Source organism: Hippopotamus amphibius, chromosome 5 (assembly GCF_030028045.1).
Source record: "Hippopotamus amphibius kiboko isolate mHipAmp2 chromosome 5, mHipAmp2.hap2, whole genome shotgun sequence".
Taxonomy (NCBI): Eukaryota; Metazoa; Chordata; class Mammalia; order Artiodactyla; family Hippopotamidae; genus Hippopotamus; species Hippopotamus amphibius.
Genome location: NC_080190.1, coordinates 77,055,057 through 77,075,360, shown reverse-complemented (window position 1 = coordinate 77,075,360; position 20,304 = coordinate 77,055,057). Strand labels below are relative to the sequence as shown.

General features: G+C 55.8%; 2 protein-coding genes across 12 annotated transcripts in view; one reads left to right on the top strand and one right to left on the bottom strand.

Annotated features, from left to right (window-relative positions):
- CSGALNACT2 (chondroitin sulfate N-acetylgalactosaminyltransferase 2) overlaps positions 1-4,848 on the top strand; it is a 62,216-nt gene extending 57,368 nt beyond the window's left edge. For 6 of the 11 annotated variants that reach the window (XM_057734696.1, XM_057734691.1, XM_057734686.1 and 3 more), the window contains 4 exons: positions 615-780; positions 1,809-1,955; positions 2,219-2,783; positions 3,851-4,848. The gene's annotated coding sequence lies outside the window, so the exon portion shown is untranslated. Of the gene's footprint in view, positions 1-119; positions 327-614; positions 781-1,808; positions 1,956-2,218; positions 2,784-3,850 lie in introns of all 11 variants that reach the window. The other 5 variants (XM_057734687.1, XM_057734694.1, XM_057734695.1 and 2 more) reach the window with 5 other exon arrangements.
- RASGEF1A (RasGEF domain family member 1A) lies at positions 1,888-11,246 on the bottom strand. The gene is made up of 12 exons (XM_057734698.1): positions 10,920-11,246; positions 8,475-8,597; positions 6,535-6,672; positions 5,952-6,173; positions 5,293-5,367; positions 4,948-5,040; positions 4,384-4,486; positions 4,218-4,297; positions 3,334-3,525; positions 2,753-2,876; positions 2,269-2,341; positions 1,888-1,949 (listed from the first exon to the last, which is right to left on the bottom strand). The coding sequence occupies exons 1-12, from the start codon at positions 11,148-11,150 to the stop codon at positions 1,925-1,927; spliced, it is 1,479 nt and encodes a 492-aa protein (XP_057590681.1). The 5' UTR covers positions 11,151-11,246; the 3' UTR covers positions 1,888-1,924.
- Between the last annotated feature and the right edge of the window lie 9,058 nt (positions 11,247-20,304).

Below are 20,304 nucleotides of genomic sequence, written 5' to 3'. Positions count from 1 at the left end.
TTTGAGGAAAGCAGACTAGAACGTGCCTCTTGTACAACTTGGTCTTGTTTTACATTGTTTATTTGAAAAGCCCTTTGTCAGAATGTGAAGTTGAGAGTTCATTGTTCTGTCTCTGAAAGGCCCCCTGGCCCGGGCGTCCCCATGCCTCCTGCCAGCATCAGAGCCGCCCAACCTCCCCAGCCGCACACCGAGAACAGGCACACGAGGGGAGCGACATGTTCTTTTATTGATGAGTACTTTCAGTCACACCAACAGCTGACATCCTGCATTATGGTACAGCTTTACACTCAGAGTTCATCTCAGAATACCAAAACGTCATAGATAGGGTATGTATCAAATTGGGAAAATAAAATAGCACATGTAGACACTGGATCAGGTCGGTACAGAACTGATGACCCAGTGAAGCGCACGATGTGAAAGCTCCTTAACACATGGACAGAAAAGGTTCTAACAGTGTATTCCAAATATATATTCTCAAGGTTTAAACCTTTCTTTATCTCAAATACATAAACAAAGCAATATGTACTATCAATATACAATATGTACTATCTAGAACATCTGAAAAGTGCAAAAACACTGTGACAATACAGTGTAAATATCCTCGCTCCACCCAGGGCTGAGGGCGACAGCAGTGGATCACAGAGCCACCTCCCCCCGAGGCCTCCCTTCACATCTCCAGGCTCTCCTAGGAGTTTTGGGAATTAGCAACTAGCTGACCTGTCCTCACCCAGGCCTCCCAGCTGGAGGCTCCGGCGGAAGCCAGCCACACAGAGAAACAGGGTGAGTAGTTCCAAATCTGCTTGGACGGAATGAAAGCCCCGCCGTGAGGGAGATGGAGTCAGCGTGAACTGCCCACTTCTGGCCTTTGAAGGAGCAGAGCTGTCACTGTCCCATGGCCAGGAAGTCAGACAGAAAGTAGAGTGTACTCCTTGAGTTGGGGTGGGGAAAATACCTCCAAATGTTGGGCAGTCTTATGTGAGTGGGCTCCAGCAGACCCTGGCCAACTTTCTGTGTTTCACATTCCATTAGGGGAGCACCCCCACCCCCTACCACCCAGAGGGAAGGAGGAAACTGATTTTGACGTTGTACTTGACTTTCAAGATGGCTTTAAATGTCCCCATCCTTAATTGTACTTTGACACACTCAGCTGTAATGAAGCGAATACAAAGTTACAGTCTGGAAAACTGACAATTCCATGACTCCCCTCCTCAGGTTATTTTCGATTTTCTCTTTTCCTAAAATGTAGTTGAAGAACAATTTGCTAGATATCATCCAACAAAAAATGTGCTGCCAGGTGTCCCCCCCACCCCATCAATCCCTGATAAAGGAAAATGAAAATGTAAACTTTGGAAAGCCCGTGTTCAAGGTTCACTTCTAGAAGTACGCAGACGAGACCTCCTGACCACCCGAGCCCTTCTTGCCGGAACCTCGCAGGCCTGGGCTTTGAGGGCAGGCGCCTTGGTGGCCCTGCTGCGGGCGAGAACGGAGCGGGAGGCCAGCCTTCCAGTACCCTCTAAGGCACTAACCCCGACATCAGAGACACTGGCTGGAAAGGAGGCAGGGCTCCCGTTGGTTTTGGTTGGGTTTTTTTAAATATTTTTTTTTGTAAGATGTTAATAATCAAAAGTAGAAAATAAAAATCTACATTTCATTAGAATAGGATGTTATCATGGGTGCCATCTCCCATGATACTCTTTCCCCACCCCTCCCCAGAGCAGGGCCCTGCCCTGTTATTTAAAGTAAACAAAAAAACTTTAAGTGCCAAAGGTTGATGCATGAAATAATTACTTTCTTTGTTTTCATAAAAGTTATGTACAAAATGGACCCCAACCAGTGAGGCCTCCTCATCTCAACCCACATCAATCAAGATTAACACTCAGTACATGTGTGCTTCATCCAGCGTCTGCAGGCTGCACCCGTGCCTTCAGGCTCTGTTAAGGAGAGTGGTCCTAAAGGTGAGCAGGGAATGAGGAAACGGTCAGGCGGCCGCAAGCCCGTCCCCTGGGCAAGCAGAGGGCAGGCCTGCTCTACTAGGGGAGGGCCTGGCTGCGGAGAACTGGCCACTGAAGGAGGGGTCAGGGACATTCAAACCCCAAGTCCTCAGCCTGCACCGGGGACACCTCCCTATACCCGGTCTCTGTAGAGGTGTCCTCGGTTGCCTCTCACAAGGGCAGACCCATCATGCTTCCCCTGGCCGTGTCCTTTCCCTTCCTTGTAGGCTCGGGCTGGTCTTGGGGGCTCACCAGACTGTTCCTGGAGTTCTCCTACCTGAGGGTCTTCCAGCTGTCCTTTTCCATGTGGTTCTCGGGACCTTCACTTTCAAAGGAGGCGATGAAGAGAGCTGAAAGACAAGAAGCCCCTCAGAAGCCATGTCCACACGCAGTCAGTATCCTCCCATCACAGTTACCCCTCCTCAAACCCTCCCTTCTAGGGTGGAGCAAGACCTGGGAAGGAAATCGCAGACCAAGGAGGCAGTGACTTCTGGCCAGGGCTGGTCCCCAGGTCTCTGCTGCATGGGTGGGGACCCTGAGACATTTCCTGGTTCTGCAGCGCTGGCCTAACTCCCTCAAGTGGCCTCAGGAGCCTGATCGCTTCTCCTGCTTCTCCTTCACCTGCCGTCCGCCCACGGCCCGCCCTCATGCACTCAGCCCTGCGAGCGGAGCATCCCCAGCCCAGCATGGGAATAACAACCCCGCGAGGGCACCCTGCGTGGGTCAGGGTAACCTTTGCAGCGTGTGGCAGTGGCCCTTACCTTCCTCGCTGTAGATGGGAGCCGTCAGCAGGTAACTCTGAATTTTCTTGTCCTTCTCAAAGGGACACTCTACCTGTGTCCATGTCATGAACTCATGGATCTGTCTGGAGATCTCCCAAAATTTCTGAAGGGGTGGAGAAGCAACTGGATGTTCATTTGTTACCCTAAGCTTGAAAACCTTGGTTCGGGCAGGGGACATAAGCTCTGGCTTCGATCTGCTGCTCACTTCCTTGGTCCCCGAGAGATGATACAGTAGCCCTACAGAGCTGACTTTGTAGCCATGGGAGCGCTTTGTGCGGCAGCAGAGCCAGCAGGTATCCCCAAGGCCACTCGGTTCTGCCCCCCTGCAAAGCCATGAGGTAGCAGCTGGGTCTGTGCTTCCCCTGTGCAGAGACCCGAGAGGGCCCCCATGTGTGACTCCAGGCGGAGGCAAGCGTCCCAGCCACACCCACCACAGCACCACCAACCAGAACACGCCATGATCTCACTCTTTGTGGCCTGTGGCCCCCAGCCCTGTAACCAGGTCACCCAGAACTGGGGGGCCACCCTCTCCCCTCAGACCACAGAGGGGCCGCGCAGACCTTGAAGTTAATGTGTCCATTGGGCAGGTGGTTGGTGTGGATTTTGTGCAGGAAGTAGATGTCCTTAACAAAGAGGTTGAACACAGGGATGACGATCTTCTCGCGGCTGCTGTTGGCCATCTGGGACCTCTGCGTGGCCCCCTGCAGGGCTGTGCGGTAGTTGCAGAAGTTGCTGGATGGGTCCATGTGGTGCTGTGGACAGAAGGGAGGATGCGGTGGGCAGGGCTCCCCCACGCCCCCTCAGACCTGCTCAGGACACCCCCCTTTGCAGGAAACAGCCCTGGGTGGCCCTGTACTGTCCTGTCCCAGAAAAGGCCTCCTTTCCAGGAGTGAGCACAGGGGAGGGAAGCCCAGAGGCACCTGGGTGAGCACTAGGCCAGGGCCTTCTAAGTTTGGGTCCAAACGTCATCAGGAAAGCTGTAGAGAGATCTCGCAGCTCACACATCCTCCTCCCGGTCCTGCTGAGTCTGGGTCTCACCTCCTTCCTTTCAAAACCTTCCTTTGCCCTTCTGTTTAGGCTGACACCTCCCAAACTGGACCAGCTCCACAAGACACACGCTTGCAGAAACTGCATTCTGTGATCAAATACATCGGATCAAGGCTGTCAGTCCCTGAGCCACCCAGACAGCCTGGGACCATGGGAAGCTGAGCCAGGAAAAGGCTGCGCACTGCCTAACCTGGAGCTGTCGGCCTGCTTTTGCTGACCAACTCCTTACTAATCGTCCCCAGCCCTTTGCTTTAGGCTACAGGTCCTCACTGTAGTCCCGCAGCCAGGTCAGCAGACACACCCAGCACCAGACGGCGCTTGGGGCAGCAGGCCCTCAACAAGGGCCCAGGGCGTGACGGGAGGCTCGGGCTGACGCAGGACGAGGCACGGTGCCCACCTCTAAGACGTCGAACTTGGCCGTCTTGACTTTGGACCACGTTTTCTTCAGCCTCGCCACAGGACTGAGGTTCATGCCAGCTGCAGGGGGTGACAGGTGGGATCAGGGCGGGGCAAGGTGGGCCACACAGCCCTGAAGGGGGAGCCCCTGGGGCCCGCGCACTCACAGATGATGGCCATCATGGAGTTGAAGTTCCCGATGTTGAAGCACTCTCGGGCCACGTCGATGAAGAACTCCAGCATGCGGGTCCGGTGCTTCTTCTTCACCACCTGCAGGGCAGCCAGGCTGCTCCGTGCGGGCCCCCCCGGGGGTCATCCCTTCCCGCACCAGCCCCCGAGAGGGAGGGCAGCCTGGACGGGAGCTGCCCTGGGCCCTCACAGCTGTTAGAGTCAGGGTGAGGGGAGGCTCGCAGGCTGCGGAGACAGGAAGTGCAGCTGTGGCATTTTCGAGGCTGGGCAGGAGGGCCGCCTGCGAGGACCAGGGGAGCCCCAGAGGCGCGGGCAGGCCACGCTGGGCACCCGGTGCCGCCACGGATGGGTCTCCATTGTAATTTAAGGCATCACTGTTGGACGTGGGGCCGTGGAGGGGTTGGCACTTCCAAGGCCCTGGCAATAAAAGCATCTTGTCTCCACCTGCAGAGTTTCGTCATCTGAGGGGTACACCAGTCAGAGCCTCAGGCGGGCCTGCGGGGTCAGGAGGAGACAGTGCCACCCCCGCCGTGTCCACTCACCCGGCACACCTCCGTGGCCACCAGCATGCTGAGGCAGTTGAACCAGTTGTCGTAGGCCTCCAGGCTGTAGGTCTTGGTCAGGTCCCCTCGGCACTGCAGGGACACGGCAGGTCACGGGGAGCCCAAGGACCCCGCCCCACCCCCAGAACCGTGAAAGCAGTGGTGGGCCGGGGACTGCTGGACACGATCCCCCACCTAGCCCTCTAGGGCTGGGCTTAGAGGCCAGGCTGGCTCCCCAGGCCTCCGGGAACACTGGGGCACCCCCCGGAGCAGGCGCTAGGCGGCCAGGCCCACTTCCGTCAGGTGTGAGGCCCAGGCCGCCCCGGCGCACACTGCAGCCCTCACCCTGTGCTTGTCCCGGGAGTCCATGTGGCTGACGATCTGCATCAGGTCCTCGGGGTGGATGCTGCTGACCCTCTCCTGGGTGGGTGGGGAGACAGCACGGGAGGGGTGACGAGCCTGCCCTCCTCAGGCAGGCCCCGCACTCGGGGTGTAGGGCGTGTCAAGACCTCCCCGCAGGCGTGCACCACAGCCACGGCCCCGCCGCGATCGGAGCCCCCAGGCAGTGGCCAGGCCCCCAGCTGTACCCCAGGGGTCTGGGAGGGGGGCACAGGACCAGACGGGAGGGAGGTGGACGCCTCGGCAGTGGCTGCTACAGGCAAGGTATCTGCCCAGCCCAGGGCTCAGGCAGGAAGAGGTGATGGGGGCGGGGAGAGCTCTCCCTCTGGAAGCCCTTCACCTCTTCACAGGCCGCCCCCCCCATCCTGAGGCCACTGCAGTCCCCGTCACCCCAGCCCCTCCCATTAACACGGGGCTGCCGTGATCCTGGGGACCTAAGGCGCTGAGAAACGCGCCGCTCAGGTGGACACGCCCGCCAGAGGCAGTGGTGGGAGCTGCCAAGCGGGCTTCACGGGACAGCCCAGTGAGGGCAGGGGAGGCCCTGCAGCGCCATGGCAGGAAGGCGCCCCCGCCCCGTCCCGGCAAGGGTGCCCTGCAGCACTGACCAGCTCGATGTGTGTCAGCTGCTGGGCCAGCACCAGGGGGTCACAGCACACGCCCAGGATGTCCTTCTGAGCAGCTGGCGGCTTGGCCTTGAGGACGGGCCCCTTGTCCATGGCCGGCGAGCGGAGCTTATCGCGCAGCTCCTGAAGCTGGCTCCGGGCAGCCAGGGACAGCAGCAGGCTCTGCGTCATTTGGGCGATGGCCTTCTTCACCGTGCCATTCTCCTGGGCGGGGCGGGGGTGTAGAAGGTGCTGACGTGGGCCGGCAGCAAGACCCCACCGTGCCGGAGGGACCCAGCTCCTCTCCAGGGACGTGCCTCTCGCTAGGCCCGCAGGGCAGGAGAAGGTGGGGCCTGGGGTCACTCCCACTCGGGCCACAGGGTCTCCCACATGCAGAGGATGCCCAGGGTGAGTCTGGCCTGTTGCTGGCCTGCTGAGCTGCCCTCACGGGGGTGAGGGGCAAATGGAGCCACCCAGCAGGCCTCTTGGGAGAGTGGCAACCAAGGGGACCACGTACAGAGCTGTCCCTGAAGACCCACCCCTCCCCCAGACAAGGAACTCCGCCAGGGTCCAAGGAGGACCTTACCTCGTCACACTGGGTGACCCGGTGGGTGATGGCTTTCAGTTCGGCCATGGCCTTCTCATCCTGGAAGTCGTAGGGGAAAGCCTCCGTCCACTCCTTCAGCAGCTGCACGATCTTTGCTGAGAAGGACTTCAGCCTGGCCTGGGTGGGGTGGGAGGGGATAAAGCAAGGTCTGACCCTTCAGAGTGGGTGACAAGGTGACAAGTGGTGCGAGCACCCCCAGTTCTGCGACCCCCTCCCACCCATCCCCTGCAGGACCTGTGTCCTCCGCCCCGACACTGGGGTGAGAGCTGCTGGGTAGGGACCTGCTACCCTGTTCACCTGCGGTTTTGGCCTTCCTGCTTTGCTTCCCATTCCCCTGAAGCCGGCTCTCTTTTTCACTTAAATTCATTTTCAAAAAAGCTATCCTATCACTACCATGGCACAGAAAACTAGTTTCACTTGCTGTAATTAGAAGTTGCCCCCAGAAAAGAACGTGGTGAAAACCAGGCAAAATCATTAGCATTAAGCAAGAGACCTTAGCCGCCTTCTCTCAGTGAAAAGCGAGTTGGCAAATGCTGGGAAGACAGACACACCAGGCGCCCCCTCCCCAGTTCCCTCTGGCCCAGGTCCACGTGCACATACAGCCCAAGGAGGCGTGCGGGATGCTCGGCCGCGGCCTCCCGGACAGTCCTTCGTGCCCAGCCCTGCAATGGCTCACACGTGCCAAACCCTCCCTGTGCCCCGCTTGGCTCCTGCCTGGCCCTGACCAGCTCCCTGTGCCCACTTGGCCAACCTGGACCCTTCCGGCCTCGACTGTCCTCAGGGCCCAGCTCCCTCATGACCTAACTCCCTACCCCTGCACCTACCTGCCCGCCTCCACCCACACCTGCCCCGCTGCCTCTGCCCAGCTGATTCCAGCCGGGCCCCCCGTGGTCGCTCCCCAGGCCTCGTGGAGCCTCTTGCAGCCACTCCAGGCCAGAGTCCAGTGCACACAGCATCCCAGGACCCCTTGCTGACACTCCCCACTGGAGTTCGCTGCACTCCACACTCAGCAGGAACTAGAGCCCTGCATCCCCTCCTCAGAGGCCCCGCCCTGCCTGTCACCATGGATGAAGGCTGGCGGGCTCACCCCAGGCTCCTCTCCGGCTTCTACGGTCCCCTCGCTGACCCTCAGCCTAGAATTCCGTCTCCCATCCACCCTGTTCTGGCTTTTCTCCACCCACGCCTTCAGCAGGCTTTCCTGATCCCCAGGCTGCCTTGGGACGGGCCCCTCTGGAGAGGAGACTCTGAAGAAGGCACGGATGTTCACAGGCCTTTGCTGCAAACCTCCAGGGGCAGGAGGCCCAGCCCGGGGGAGGGGAAGGTCATCAGGAACAGGCCCTGCCAGCTCCCGGACAGCATGCCCGCCACCCCTTCTTCTGCACCAGACCCTGGGCCTCTAAAAGCCTCACCCCGGCCCCTGCCCCCAGGGCCTCAGGGATGAGCTGTGGTTTCTCAACCATCCTGACTGCCCAAAGCCTGACTCAATCAGGATACGTGACAGTGACAAACAGCCCTATTTGAGTCGCTGAAAACTCCAGCCTGAGGGTGCTGCCCCCCCCCCCCACCGCCCCCTCAGAAGGGGCCGTGACCCCACTGGCTGCTTCTCCACCAGCTGTGGCCGGACCCTCCCCTCCGGGGGCCCTGGCACTGAGCAGGAGAGCAAGCAGGGCTGTTGGCTGTGGCCCTTCCCACCATGGGCAGTTGCCTCCAGCACCATGGGAGGTGTGCGCCCCTGCAGACCCCCAGGAGCCCCGCCCCAGGGACTCCAGGAGGCCCGACAAGCAGACCTGCCCCCAGCAGGGAGGGCCCCAGGCCGGGCTCAGCCAGGCCCCATTCTGAGCAGGTTTCCCTCCCAAGCGTGAGCAAGAGGGACAGCCAGGGGCACGAAGACAGGCGGCGGCCCAGGGCCTCGCCTTCACCTTCTCAGACCCGGCCTCCAGCTGCTGCCTCTGCTCCAGGCAGATCTGCCCCACACGGGCCAGCAGGTCATGAGGGGGGATGAAGACCCGGGAGCTCAGGAGAAACGTGAAGATGTACGTCCTCTGAAGAAAAGACACAGAGAGAGGGCGAAGAGTGAGTCGGGCCCGGCGTGGCCCCCGTGTGTGGCCACAGCCTGCTCTTCCTCCTGGTCCAGCAGCCTCCCAGGCCCAGCATCACCTTCTGCATGGTTTACCTCACCTCAAACGCCCTTCCTCCTCTCTCACGCTCCCCAATCCTGCCCCCTGTGCAAGGCGCCCATCAAACCCCGCTTCACCTCAGCTCTCGGAGGCATCCCCTGACAAGCTTGGCTCCCAGCGGTCCTACCCTGCTGGGATGCTTCCCTACCCCACACGGGGAGCTAAACCCGGACGTCGATGTTGGCGGGACTCTCCAGGCCTCTGTGGGCCCGGGCCGGGCACCAAGCTGGCTCTGGGCCAGATCCTCACCGGCCAGTGGGGCATGGCCTGGGGGTGAGGCAGGGGGCCGTAAGCCAGGGTCCCCTTGGCCCCAGGATCCCACATCAGGAACAGCTGCAAGCCCCTGTGCAGGCACTAACCAGCTGTGGGCCTCATCCCCACCTGCCACACCAGGGCCCCCCAGACACATGTCCACATGTCCTCATCGCTGGGGTGTGGTGCGGGCTGAGAGGTGCTCATGGTCTGGTCTGAAGGGCGGCAGGGAGCAAAGCCCAGGGTCGCTGGAAGCTTTTGTCTGACGTGGGATCTGCCAGGCCCCTGCCTGCAGACAGGGCGGACTTGAGGGTGGGGAGGCTGCTTGGGCCTCCCGGGGACTCTGCTCAGACAGTGATCTACCCCCATGTGGCCGCTGCAGGCTGGAGGCCTGGGACCCTCTGCCCCTGCTCCAGGTCCAAAGGAGCAGGTCTTCCTTGCTGCAGCCTAAAGCAAGCTGGGCCGTGTGTGCTGGGAGTGCAGCCTCCTGGATCAGGACTCAGCCCTCAGGCCCTCACTACCCCCAGGCAGCCCTCAGAGGCCACCAGGAGGCTCTCCCTGGAGCAGCAGGGGGTCCCCAGGCTGAGCAGCATGGGTGCTCCGGGGTCCCAAATAGTCAGGGACCCCCTTCTAAGCAGAAGGCTCAGAGTGTGAAGCAAGGCACCCAGGTGTCACACCTCGGAGCCCTTAGCCAAGGGCAGAGGTGGGCCCAAGGCAGGAGCTGGGCGTCTCCGCGAAGAGGCACGGAGACCAACGGAGCCGTGTGTCCCCAGCCGCCCACGTCTGCAGGGCAGGGGCAGTGAGAGAGGGGCTGATGCCTACCGGACCCCCGTGCCACCCCCACCGCCCGTCTGCTCTCTCCTGGGGAGCAGGCTGGGACCCCAGGGCACAGTGTCCTGGGGATGACGCTGGATGAGGTGGCTGAGGAGGCTCCCCTGGGACACGCCTGAGGGGGGCGGCCCCTCCCCTCGCCACACAGCACAGACCGGCACTGGGGCTGGAGGTCCCAGCCCTCCTCCCGGCGTCTTTGGGGGTCCCCTCTTTCTGGCTCTGCCACCTGGGCCTCAGCTGCCACGTCTGCACCACCACCACCAGCCCCAGCCAGGCCCTGAAAGGATTTGCAGGGGGGATGGAAGGACAGACAGTGGAGGGGACAGAGCCCTAGGAGGAAGGGAGGAGGCCCGACACGTCGGGGTGGGCCAGGAACCCCGGAAGCTGGAGGGCAGAGGGGGCAGGTCCTCCCCACCCTCCTCGTAGCCCCATCTGTGGACCAGCGGCCAGTGCGCAGGGCTCTGCCCTCAGCAGGGAGGGGGCACCCGGAGGGGCGGCCTGGCTCTGGAGAGGGAGCAGGTACCAAACCCACTGCCACGACGCGACCTCGCCTACTGGAGGCGGAAGGGAAGCCACATGGAACAAGGGAATTCTTTCTCGCTCTTCCAAGAACGTGCCTACGTCACCTTGAGGTGAAGAGGGAGGATCCGGGTTGTCGGCAAAGGCCCGTCCTGCCCACGCAGGCAGCGCCCCGGGGTCTGCGCCCGGTGGGCGTGGAGGGGCTGACCCTCTTTATTCTGAACCATGGTGGTGCATGCACAAAGCAAACGTCCCAGCTCAGAGATGGCCCAGTGCTGGGTGGACCCTCACCAGGCCCCCGAGGCACTGGCCTTGCCCCCTTAGGCCCCGGCCTTGCCCCCTTAGGCCTCTCTTCCTCCCCCAGGGCTATCTCCCACCTGCCTGGGGACAGCAGGGAAGTCCGGTTCCCCTCTCCTAGGCTGGGGGCCGGGGGAGGGAGGGAGCAGGAAAGCACAGGAGGTAGGGCAGGGGCCCCCTACTGTGCTGCTCCTCCGTCCAGCTCTGACCGCTGGGGTCCTCCCGCCCCATCCCAGCAGCAGCCTCCCTGGGAGCCCAGGTCGTCCGCGCCAGTTGCCAGGCACTCACGTCGGGGTAATAGTCCACTGTGGGGACCAGGTGCTCCATCAAGGCCTCCAGGGACCCGGAGGTGAGACGTCCGTCTTGGAAGATGAGGTCCCCGGAGCCGCCGGCCCCACCTCCTCGCTCCCCCATGCTGGGCTGCACCTGTCCACTACAGCCGGGCCCGAGGATGCTGGAGAAGACCACGGACGTCTGGGGCATAGTTTCCTGGGAGAAAAGCATGAGGCCGGGTGGCATCAAAGGCACCTCCGCCAGGCCCTCCTCCCAGGCTGCCTGCAGCCTGCGTGCGGGTGCAGAGCCTGAGCCCTGGCAGGGCTGGGAGGGGGGTCGTTAGACATCCGCGTGGGCGGGCGGGCTCAGTGGCTCTGAAGTCGCTGATCAACGTGTCCGATAAATGTTTCTTCAGCACCTGCTCTGTGCATGCCAGGCCTCATGCCAGGGACCTGGACACAGAAGGCCCTGCCTCCTGGGGTTCCATCCCAGTGAGGAAGGAGAAACTATGAAGAAAAACAGCAGCAGGAGGAGAACACTGAGTGTGTGGGGGGTGATCAAGGCAGCTGTGGGGAGGTGGTCCTGAGACAGACTGATGGTGTTAGCTGTGCAGCTTCCTGCGATAAAAGAGGTATGTTCTAGGCAAGAAGGAGAGCAGGTGCCAAGGTCCTGAGGCCACTGTATGGGGAGGGGATCAGCAGGAGAGTGGTCTGGGGAGCAACAGGCCGGACCATACACAGCTGGGGGCCCAGGGTGCAGCATGTGAGACAGGAGGTACGGGGGCTCCAGGCACAGGAGCCTGACTCAGGGTGAAGGTCACCATGGCCACCGTGTGGAGACCCAGCAAGAGAGGGACGTGAAAACCAATCGGTGGGTTATGCCGTAACAAAACCCTGGGGGACCCTGCTCAGGTCAGGTGATGGCAGGAGAAGAGGGAAGAAGGGTCAGCTCCGGACGCTGTGGAGAACGGTCTCTGGCCTGAGCCACTGACCAGCTCGGGGAAGGGCCTTGAGGATGGGGTTTGGGGAAAGACCCGGAACTTGCATTTGGACACGGGGACTTGAAATGCCTATGAGACGCCGATGCCGGCAGTGGGCTCAGCGTGACGGGGGCTGCGGGTCCCCACCTCACACTGCAGCCGGGCCCCGCCGCAGCCTCTCAGGAGGCCGGGGAGAGCGTGCAGCCCTCTGGGCCTCAGTGCCCTCACTGCCCGGAGCAGCTGGCCGCGTCTGGAGAGGCTGCGCAGCATCAGCGAGATACACACTTGTCAGCCCGAGGCCGCGGAAGCTAGTGCCCATGGGGCGCTCCCCAGCCTCGGAGGGCGGGGCGGCTGAAGTCCAGGTGGAGGAGCTGGCCCTTCCCGCCTCTCCGGCCACTGGCTCCCCAGGCGGCCACGCTGGTCTCCCTCTCCACGCCTCAGGGAGCTGAAGGAGCCCGCAGTGCTGACCTCGCTGTTGGTGACGCTTCCAGCCGGCCCCGATCTGCTCTCTTACCCCGACCAGGGCTGGCCTCTGAGCCCTTCTGGCCTCAGTTTCCCCACTGTGCAGAGCCAGCAGCAGCCATAATTATTTTACTGCCATGAGGGGCCCCTCCCAGGGCTTCACAAGCAGAGCCAACTCCCACCCCACAGCACATCAACTGAGCCTCACACCAGGGCAAAAGGGCCCCCTGGCCCAAACAACGGCCGGCTTCTCCACCAAACGCCTGGAGGTTGCCTTAGAATTCTCCAAAAACCCTTTGCAAGGAGAGCAAGCGCTCAAGGGAAGTCCCTGGGGACGAGGCCAGGCCTGTAACGTCTGTGGCCCCCAGGCTCCTTGCTGCCCTCGCTCCAGGTTAGGGGTTTGGACTCACAGAACACTCCCCTCAACCCGTGTTGGAATGCACGTTCTCAGGCCCCACTCTGTCAGAAACGTTGGGTGGGACCTCTTTGCTGCTCAAGTCAAAGAACCACTGACTTGAGCAAACCTTTCATTTTTCAGATAGCGAAACAAACTCAGCAAGGAGGATCTCAACCGAGGAAATCCTAGGATTTCCAAGTCCAGCCTGGTGTCACCACCCCTAGGAAGCCTCCCTGGGTTAATCCCTAGACTGCCGACCCACAAGGCTGGAAGTGTCTGACCACCTGTCTTCACGTCTTCTTGGCTAGCTGGAACCCGCCCCATGGCCGTGCTCAGTAACTTTGGTGGGAGGAAATAAGGAAGGTGGGTTCCCCAGGTGCCTCGGCACTGGCCGCTGTTCTGCTGTGCCGTCACCAGTTCCACAGGGACCTAACCCCCAGCATTTCAGCTGAGGGCCGTGTGCTGTGGGGCGACCTCCCCAAGATCACACAGTTCTGGGTTCAAAAGGTGATCTGAGAGTGGTAACCTTGGTCAGTTGGATATCCTGACCCCAAGCTTCTTGGTCATCAGAGGTGGCGTTTTTGGAGCCACTGGCCTCTCCTACTGCGGAGGCAGCAGGCTGCTCTGGTCAGGAGGTGCTAGAGGGGAGCTCCCCGACACCCCACTAACTCACACAGCCCCTGTCAGATCCCCCAGAAGGCAAGGCCGCCTGCAGGGACACCTGCCCCAGGGCTACCGAGGCCGGGAGCCAGCAGGAAGCCAGCCTGGGGACTCGGCCCCCAAGCTCTGCCACCCATGGGGGGACGGGCGAGACTAGCAGGAGGCCAGGGGGCCGGGCTCTACACTGGGCACCGGCCCACAGCTCCCTGGGGAGCCTCAGCTCTCCCTGCCTCCCTCGACAGGTGCGGGGCAGACGCTCAGGGGGGCGTCACCTGCTCAGGGGGGCGTCACCTGCCCCGGGGGTGGGGCCCCGGTCCACGCACCCTGCACAGCCATCGCGCTGCACGTGCCTCTCCACGCTGTTCCTCCCCCGAGGTTCCCCACCCGTGTGGGGGCCTTGGTCCTCCGGAGACTGTATCCCACCAGCACCCTGCTTGTGCACCGCCCAGGAGGCCATTGGAAGGAGCAGCCAGGTGAGGCCCGTCCCTTCAGCTTGGGGCCAAGGACCCCACCCCTGGACTCCCCAGCCGCACAAGATCCCGCATCTGTCACTTTTAGGTGACATCAACAGACATGTACGTGACACGTACATAAATGCACAGAAAACACCTGGCCACCCATGGCCACACTCATTACAGAGTTTACTGTAAGGCAGCAGAGGAAGGAAGAGACTCACTTTCCGTTCTACACATGTGTCAACTATTTGGTAACTTTTCTAAATGGCATAGCTATTTTGTCATCTTTTAAATAACTTTGTTTTTAGTACAAACAAGCTGAGTTTCGAAATCAGCTCTTTTTATAAAGGCATAATAAAGAAGCTGCAGCCCCAGGGCTGGGCCTGCGGACAGAAGCATTACCACCACCCAGCAGCTCACCTGTGAGGGTGGGCTTCGACACAGAGGCCCAGAACCCCCTTGGGGAAAGGCAGAGCTCACAGCCTCTGTGCAGAACCACCCCAGCCTCTCCCCTCCCCTGTGCTGGACACCCCAGCCTCTCCCCCTACCCTTGGGACCCTGCCTGGGGCCAGGTCTCCCTGACCACATGTCTCTCCCCCGTCCTCTGTACACTGAACCCTGTGGATCCTGGGGACCCCTCCAGAGCCCTTTTCTTACCCACCCAGTCCCTAGCAGAACCCACCCCTGCCAGGCCATGAATGGGTCTTCCTGGACAGGAATTTAGAGCACCTTGGGTTCAAATCCCAGCTGTACAACAGGCCAGCTCCTTGTTCCTAGGCAAATCTAACCAGTCTTGATTTCCTCAGCTGTCAAATAGGGATGGTGGCAGGACTACCCCTGTTGAGACCTCTGCTTGGTATCTCTGCTGGTCGCCTCACCCTGCTCTGTGGTCCCGTCTGCTCTTGCACCTGGGGTCTTCCTCGCCTGTCCCAGAAAGAGCAGGAACTGAGGCTTCTGGCCACACACCTATGTGTCCATCGCCCCCAACTGGACCCCTTCTCAGGGGAAGGGCCACTCAGAGCAGAGCATCTAAGAAACCTGGGCTCCTGTCTTGGCGGGGGGACATACAGCAAGAGCAATCACAGTCAGAAACACAGCAGCTGTTAGAAGGGGCTCCCACTGGAGCGTGCCTGCGCCCTGACTGGTCGCTGCCTCCACCCCCTCCTGCCCGGGCAGGTGCGCGTACTCCAGGGCAGCCTCGGGGGCAGACGCCGGTGGGTGGCCCACACGCAGAGATGGGGCTGAAATCACAGCTGAGCCCCAGGGTCCATACAACTAAGGAAGAAGAGCTGAAATCTCTCTTCGTGGCTGCGTAAGCCATAGCTTCACACCCCCATGTCCGGCTTTGTAAACTCAGCACCTGCAGAACATCTGAACAGACCACGAGTGTGCCCACAGCTGAGATGGGTCTAGCTTTAGCAGCTGTGGACTCTGTGGGCCTGTACATGCAGGGGGTGGGCCAGGCCAGAGTCTGAGCAGCCTCCATAGTGCCCACACTGGGTCCAGAGGCATGATTACTGCGCTCCTGGGATCTGACTTCAGTGAATCTACGCTGGTGGCCTGGTGAAAACAACGCTTGAGAGACACCAGGGCCAACTGCCGGCACACCTGCAGTTAAAGTGGGGCTGACAGCAGTACCAACGACAGGGTGATTTGTGAGCCAACACAACAGGTGACAGGGACACAACAGAGCACACTCATAGGTGAACAGATCCAGGGATACTCAGTGACTTCTCTCCCAGTGGGAGTGCTCCAATCCCACCTACCTCACACCAAAGATCAGAAACACGGCTAAGAAACAGATCTTGGGGCCTCTACACCAACAGCTGGAGAGCAGACCCCACCCCTGACAGGGCAGTGATATCCACAGAGCAAAGGTGAGGCCTTGCTCAATATCCAGTGCAGGATCTGGTCACCATAACATCAGTCACACCTCCTATCAAAGGGATAATGGCCAGCATACACTGAGGAAAAAGGTGGCAGACATTCATACTAAAAACAGCCCTTGTACCAAAAATGTTAAACCCACGCAGGCTACATAGGGATGGTCCTACATAAAAACAGCCCTCCGAGACAGTCTGAGGGTCTCACATTGGGAAGAACCCCCAGAACATTTAGCCCTGAAGGCCAGCAGGGCTTGAGTGCAGGAGCTCCACAGGGCTGGGGGATACAGAGAGTCCACTCTTAGAGGGGGCACACTATGTCTCACATGCACTGGGACTTATCACAAAGCAGTACCTCCATAGGAACCTGGACTAGACCTACCTAGGGGTCTTGGAGGGTCTCCTGGGGAGGCAGAGGTCATCTATAGCTCACTGTGGGGGCAAGGACACTAGTGGTGGAGGCCCCAGGGAATATTAATCACATGAGCACTCCTGGAGTGCCCCATCTCAGCACCAAGACCTGACTCCACCCAACAGCTCCAGTGCTGAAATGCCTCAGGCCAAACACCCAGCAAGATAGGAGCACAGCTCCACCCAACAGCACACAGGCTGCCTAAAGTCATACTGAGCTTACAGCCACCTCAAAACACACCCCTTGACACAGCTCTGCCCACCAGAGGGACAAGACCCAGCTTCACCCGCCAGAGGGCAGGCACCAGTCTCAGGAAGCCTGTATAAGTCCCTGGACCAACCTTACCCACCAGGGAACAGACACCAGAAGCAAGAAGAACTACAATCCTGCAGCCTGCAGAAAGGAGACCACGAACACAGGAAGTCAGACAAAATGAGATGACAGAGAAATATGATGCAAATGAAGGAACAAGACAGAAAACCCATAAGAGGGCTTCCTAGGTGGCACAGTGGTTAAGAATCTGCCTGCCAATGCAGGGGACACAGGTTCGATCCCTGCTCCAGGAGGATCCCACATGCCACGGAGCAACTAAGCCCGTGTGCCAAACAAACAAACAAAAAATAGTCCTTCAGAAAACCCATAAGAACAAGTAAATGAAGAGGAGATAGGAAATCTACCTGAAAAAGAATTCAGAGTAATGATAGTAAAAATGACATAAAATCTTCAGAAAAAGAATGGAGGCACAGGCTGAGAAGGTACAAGAAATGTTTACCAAAGAGAAGATTTAAAGAACAACAACAAAAAGAGATAACACAAGAAATGAAATGAAAAACACATAAGAAGGAATCAACAGAAGAATAACTGAGTTAGAATAATGGATAAGTGAGCTGGAAGACAGTGGTGGAAATCACTGCCATGGAACAGAATAAAGAATGAAAAGAAATGAGGACAGTCTCAGAGACCTCTAGGACAACATTAAATGCACCAACATCTGCATTAGATGGATCCCAGAAGAAGAGAAAGAGAAAAGGCCTCAGAAAATATTTGAAGATATTATAGCCAAAATCTTCCCTTAAATGGGAAAGGAAACAGTCACCCAAGTCCAGGAAGCACAGAGAGTCCCATACAGGATAAAACCAAGGAGGAACATGCCAAAATACATACTAATCAAACTGACAAAAATTAAATACAAACAAAAAATGTTAAAAACAACAAAGGAAAAGCAACAAATGACATACAAGGGGATCCCCATAAGGTTATCAGCTGACTTTTCAGCATAAATTCTTCAGGCCAGAAGGGAGTGTCATGATATATTTAAAGTGATGAAAGGGAAAAACCTACAACCAAGCATACTCTACCCAGCAGGGCTCTCATTCAGATTCAATGGAAAAGTCAAAAGTTTTACAGACAAGGAAAATCTAAGAGAATTCAGCATCACCAAACAACTTTACAACAAATGCTATAGGAATTTCTCTAGGTGGGAAATGCAAACCAAAAAACTACAATAGATAAACACACAAAAAAGAAAAAGCAACCCAAACACAACACTAAAGATAGTCATTAAATCACAAGAGAAAAGAACAAAAGGAAAGAAAAAAAAAACCTATAAAAACAAATCCAAAACAATTAAGAAAAAGGCAATAGGATCATACATATCAATAATCACCTTAAATGTAAATGGATTAAATGCTCCAACCAAAAGACATAGATTGGCTGAATGGATGCAAAAGCAAGACTATTATATATGCTGTCTACAAGAGACCCACTTCAGACCTAGGGACACATACAGAATGAGAGTGAGGGGATGGGAAAAGATATTCCACACAAACGGAAATCAAAAGAAATCTGGAGTAGCAATACTCATATCAGACAAAATAGACTTTAAAATAAAGACTGTTACAGGAGACAAGGAAGGATACTACACAAATGATCATGGGATCAATCCAAGAAGGAGATATAAACATTGTAAATATATATGCACCAAGTTCAGGAGCACCTCAATATATAAGGCACATACTAACAGCCATAAAAGGAGAAATTAACAGTAACATAATACTTGTGGGGGACTTTAAAACCCCACTTACACCAATGGAAAAGTCATCTGGACAGAAAATCAATAAGGAAACATAAGTCTTAAATGATACATTAGACCTGATGGACTTAATTTATATTTATAGGGCATTCCATCTGAAAGCAGCAAATACACTTTTTTCTCAAATGTGCATGGAACATTCTCCAGGATAGATCATATACTTGGCCACAAATCAAGCCTTGGTAAATTTAAGAAAACTGAAATCGTATCAAGCATATTTTCTGACCACGTTACGAGATTAGAAATCAATTACAGGGAAAAACTGTAAAAAATACAAACACATGGAGGCTAAACAATATGTTAATAAACAAACAGTGGATCACTGAAGAAATTAAAGAGGAAATCAAAAATACCTAGAGACAAATGACAACAAAAACATGATGATCCAAAACCTATGCAGGGAAGTTTATAGCAATACAATCTTACCTCAGGAAACAAGAAAAATCTCAAAAAAACAACCTAACCTTACACCTAAAGCAACTAGAGAAAGAAGAACAAACAAAACCCAAAGTTATTAGGAGAGAAATCATAAAGATCAGAGCAGAAATAAATGAAATAGAGACAGAAAACAATAGAAAAGATCAATGAAACTAAAAACTGGTTCTGTGAAAACATTTTTTTTAAAATGGTAAACCTTTAGCCAGACTCATCAAGAAAAAAAGGGAGAGGGCTCAAATCAGTAAAATTAGAAATGAAAAAGGAGAAGTTACAACAGACACATAAATATAAAGGACCACAAAACACTACAACAGACAACTATATGCCAATAAAATGGACAACCTAGAAAAAAAGAGACAAATTCTTAAAAAGGTACAATCATCCAAGACTGAACCAGGAAAAAAAAATAGAAAATATGAATAGGCCAATCACAAGTACTGAAATTGAAACAGTGCTTTTAAAACTTCCAACAAACAAAAGTCCAGGACCAGATGGTGTCACAGGTGAATTGTATCAAACATTAAGAGAAGAGTTTACACCTATCTTTCTGAAACTTTTCCAAAAAATTGCAGAGGAAGGAATACTCCCAAACTCATTCTACAAGGTCACCATCACCCTCATGCCAGAAGCAGACAAAGATACCACAAAAAAAAGAGAAAATTATAGGCCAATATCACTGATGAACATAGATGCAAAAATCCTCAACAAAATACTAGCAAACTGAATCCAACAAAACACTAAAAGGATCATACACCATGATCAAGTGAGATTTATCCCAGGGAGGCAAGCATTCTTCAATATGTGCAAATCGATCAATGTGATGCACCACATTAACAAACTGAAGAATAAAAACCATATGATCATCTCAATAGATGCAGAAAAAGCTTTTGACAAAATTCAACACCTGTTTATGATAAAAACTCTCCAGAAAGTATCAAGGGCATAGAGGCAACCTACCTCAACATAATAAAGGCCATATACGACAAACCCACAGCAAACATCATTCTCAATGGTGAAAAACTGAAAGCATCTCCTCTAAAATCAGGAACAAGACAAGGATGTCCACTCTCACCACTTTTATTCAACATACTTTTGGAAGTTCTAGCCACAGCAATCAGAAAGAAAAATAAAAGGAATCCAAATTGGAAAAGAAGAATTAAAACTCACTGTTTGAAGATGACATGATACTATACATAGAAAACCCTAAAGATGCTACCAGAAAACTACTAGAGCTCGTCAATTAATTTGGTAAAGTTGAGGATACAGTTAATATACAGAAATCTCTTGCATTTCTATTCACTAACAATGAAAGATCAGAAAGAGAAATTAAGGAAACAATCCCATTAACCACTGCATCAAAAAAGAATAAAATACCTAGGAATAAGACCTGTACTGAGAAAACTATAAGATGCTGATGAAAGAAATCAAAGATGACAGAAACAGATGGAGAGATATATCACGTTCTTGGATTGGAAGAATCAATATTGCCCTAATGACTATACTACCCAAAGCAATCTACAGATTCAATGCAACTGAGTTAGAAAAAGAAAAATTTATAATTTGTATGGAAACACAAAAGATGCCAAACAGCCAAAGTAATCCTGAGAAAGAAAAAATGGAAC